Source organism: Otolemur garnettii, unplaced genomic scaffold (genome assembly GCF_000181295.1).
Source record: "Otolemur garnettii isolate 467f Iridium unplaced genomic scaffold, OtoGar3 scaffold00048, whole genome shotgun sequence".
Taxonomy (NCBI): Eukaryota; Metazoa; Chordata; class Mammalia; order Primates; family Galagidae; genus Otolemur; species Otolemur garnettii.
In genome coordinates, this window is record NW_003852443.1 from 9,195,415 (window position 1) to 9,198,669 (window position 3,255).

Sequence of the window (3,255 nt, forward strand, 5' to 3'; positions counted from 1 at the left end):
TTTTTTGGTTGCAGCCGTCGTTGTTTGGCGGGTCTGGGCTGGGGATTCGAACCCGCCACCTTAGGTGTACGTGGCTGGTGCCTTAGCCGGTTGAGCTATAGGTGCCATAGGCGCCGAGCCACTAATTTAATTCTTAATAAAAAAGCAGCCAAAACATCAAACATCAATTAAAATAAAAACCTACCATCACCTCCAAATCCATTGTATCCACCATCACCTCCTCCATAACTACCTCTGCTGCCACCACCTCCACCACCATATCCTCCTAAGGAAAAGCAAAATAGAAATTAAAATTACATATTCAACTTACAACTAAATTTCATGTACTCGTATACTTAGAAACTCAGAAATAAGATTAACATCCTACCTCTTCCACCAAAGTTTCCACCACGGCCAAAATTACCTCCACCACCTCCAAAGTTTCCTCCCCGACCCATAAAGTTGCCAGATCCACCTCCACGACCTTCAAGACAGGCGAGGAAGATTTTAAAGAATTTTACAAACACTACTCCTATCTATTGTGTACATGAGTATGGTCCTACTCACCTCTTTGTGATCCAGCAGACTGCATCTCTTGTTTAGAAAGGGCCTTTTTCACTTCACAATTATGCCCATTAATAGTGTGGTATTTCTGAACTAAATTTTTTTAATCAAACAAACAAACAAGAAGTTACTTTATGTTTGGAAAAGCACGTACAAATAATATCCTTTGTCATTATGTAACGCTCTAAAATGTGAAGAAGGTAGTGACTGGGGATGAATGAGCGTTCTGGGATGTTTATTTCTTGATCTGAATGCTTGTTACACAGATGTAGACGTTTTATGAAAATGACTATATACTTTATATGCTATTAGGCACAACACAAAATCATGAGCAATTAAGCAAATTAAGTTGAAAACAGAGAAGCCACTTCTGCTTTCTCATCCAAGTTCCTATAATGGCTACTTACCAACAATTTTATCAACAGTATCATGATCATCAAAAGTTACAAAAGCAAATCCTCTCTTTTTTCCACTCTGCCTGTCTTCCATAACTTCTATGGTTTCAATCTTGCCATACTTTTCAAAGTAGTCTCTCAAATTATATTCTTCTGTATCTTCTTTAATACCACCAACAAAAATTTTCTTCACTGTAAGATGGGCACCAGGCTTTACAGAATCCTGAATAAAATACACGAAGAGTCAAACAAACAAAAAATCCCCACAAATTTTCACAACAGTTTCACATATTACACAACATATTAAAAATACCTCTCTTGAAACAGCTCTCTTTGGTTCCACAACACGCCCATCAACCTTGTGTGGTCGAGCACACATTGCTGCATCCACCTCTTCCACACAAGAGTAAGTCACAAAACCAAAGCCCCTGGAACGTTTTGTTTGGGGATCTCTCATTACCTACAAGATAAAAATTTTAAAGCACTGAAACACTTCCACAGGTTCTACACACCCCCTTCCTAAAAAACTTTTCCCTTAGTAACTTACCACACAATCTGTGAGTGTGCCCCATTTCTCAAAATGTTCTCTTAAACTATCATCTGTAGTTTCAAAGCTCAGACCACCAATAAACAGTTTTCTCAACTGCTCTGGTTCCTTTGGATCATGGCCCTGAGAAAAAGAATCAGTATATTTTAATTATTTTGTATAGCAGACGAATTGCTAAGAAAGACGCACAGGCCTTAACCTACTACAAATAAAATCAACATCAAATTCCTGTAAAATTAACTTTCTCCAGTTAAAAATTTGACTAGGCATATGGACTGTTACATAAACTATAAGGTGCCAAGGAAACCTACAATCAGCCTCTCAAATGCCAGTATCATTTCAGCTAAATTGAAATCCAAGACAATTCCATAATCAAAACTCCATTTTAAGCTGCAACTAGAAGTAAAAATTACTTGAAAAGTTGCTATTGAGAAGTTATTTTTTAAGACACTAAACTGTTGTAGAAGCAGTGTTCCATCCATGTCATTTCAAGTCTTCTCATTCCACATCCCAACAAGTGCTTAATTTTAAATAATAAAACTGTGATGGAATACAACTTAAAAGTTTTAAGTAGTAAATTCAGAGAAAGCCAGTGGTTTCAAGCAAATCCATGTTAAAATAAGCACTCCTAAGCTAAACCAGTCTTCTTCCCCCTCCCAAGAAGCCTACCACCAGTTACAGCATTCTATTAAGCAATGTTTGTTATATGCTGCAAAACCAACACAATTTTCAGAGTTACAACGATTTGGCTAGTAGGATCTACAATTATAGCAAGTATTGCCTAATCGGAAAAACGGAGCACAATAGAACAGAAATAGAGATTTAATAAAAAATAGTAATTATGTGGCCTGTTTTACAGCCAAAAGCCATAATAAATTTAATAAACTGCACGAACTAAATGTAACGCATGCATTAAGATTTTGGTCATCCAAAGTCCTTAAATAAAGGGGCTCACATTTACATTCTAATGTCTTCCTGTGTCTTCTAGAAGTAGAGCTGTTAAGGCATTTAAAGTGAAGGGACAGTCACATGCTAGAAAAAAATGTTAAAGGATTAATAGCCTAAAGCATTCATTCACTTAGCCTTATCTTTTCAAGTACTGAACAAAGGCATTTGATTGCTAACACGAAGTAAACGTGGCTGCTGTCCTCTTAAGGCAAAAATCCAGTACACCACAACCAAAGCCAACCCAAAGCGTGGGAAAACAGATCAAAAAATTTTTTACGTTCTTAGCATCTACAAATTCTGAAATACTAAGTACCTCACCCACACGGCGATTTGACAAACATAATTCTAAGTACTTTAGCAAGAATAGCAAATTAAAAAGTATTTTAAAGCAGCAAACTTTTGAAAAATCTCCTATTTCCAAGTGGATGCTGCGGAAAAAAGAACAGGCCAGAGAATTAATGAATTCTCGACGCTGAAGAGATCTGTAAAGGCCTAGAAACGCGCCGGCAGAACTTCAACGAAAGCACTACGCCCGGAACTTCAAGGCCATTTGCAGTATTTTCTGCCCGGCCGCCTCCTCCCACATCCCTCCAATCCCAGGCTCTCTCCCCGCTGCGAAGCGAGGCGGCGGCCATTGCAGGCCAATGCGCCATTTCGTAACACGGCCGCGGATCAATGTCAATGTGGCCGCCGCCCGCCCGCCCGCTCACTCGCCCGGATGTGCCTACTCGTCCCCTCCCCTCCCCCACCGCCTCCTCCCAACCGCTCCCGCCGAGGCCCGCCATGCCGCCCTCGGCCTCGCTTCCGAGACCGCGCAACCGG

At 40.0% G+C, this 3,255-nt stretch overlaps 1 protein-coding gene across 1 annotated transcript in view; it reads right to left on the bottom strand.

The window, feature by feature from the left end:
* The window catches only part of HNRNPA3 (heterogeneous nuclear ribonucleoprotein A3), a 6,268-nt gene that overhangs the window by 2,621 nt on the left and 392 nt on the right, over nt 1-3,255 (bottom strand). The window contains exons 2-7 of the mRNA XM_023514164.1: nt 1,486-1,520; nt 1,252-1,398; nt 951-1,161; nt 547-636; nt 368-463; nt 185-265 (exon numbers count right to left, since the gene is read on the bottom strand). Coding sequence (XP_023369932.1) covers nt 185-265; nt 368-463; nt 547-636; nt 951-1,161; nt 1,252-1,398; nt 1,486-1,520 — 660 coding nt within the window. The remainder of the gene's footprint in view (nt 1-184; nt 266-367; nt 464-546; nt 637-950; nt 1,162-1,251; nt 1,399-1,485; nt 1,521-3,255) is intronic.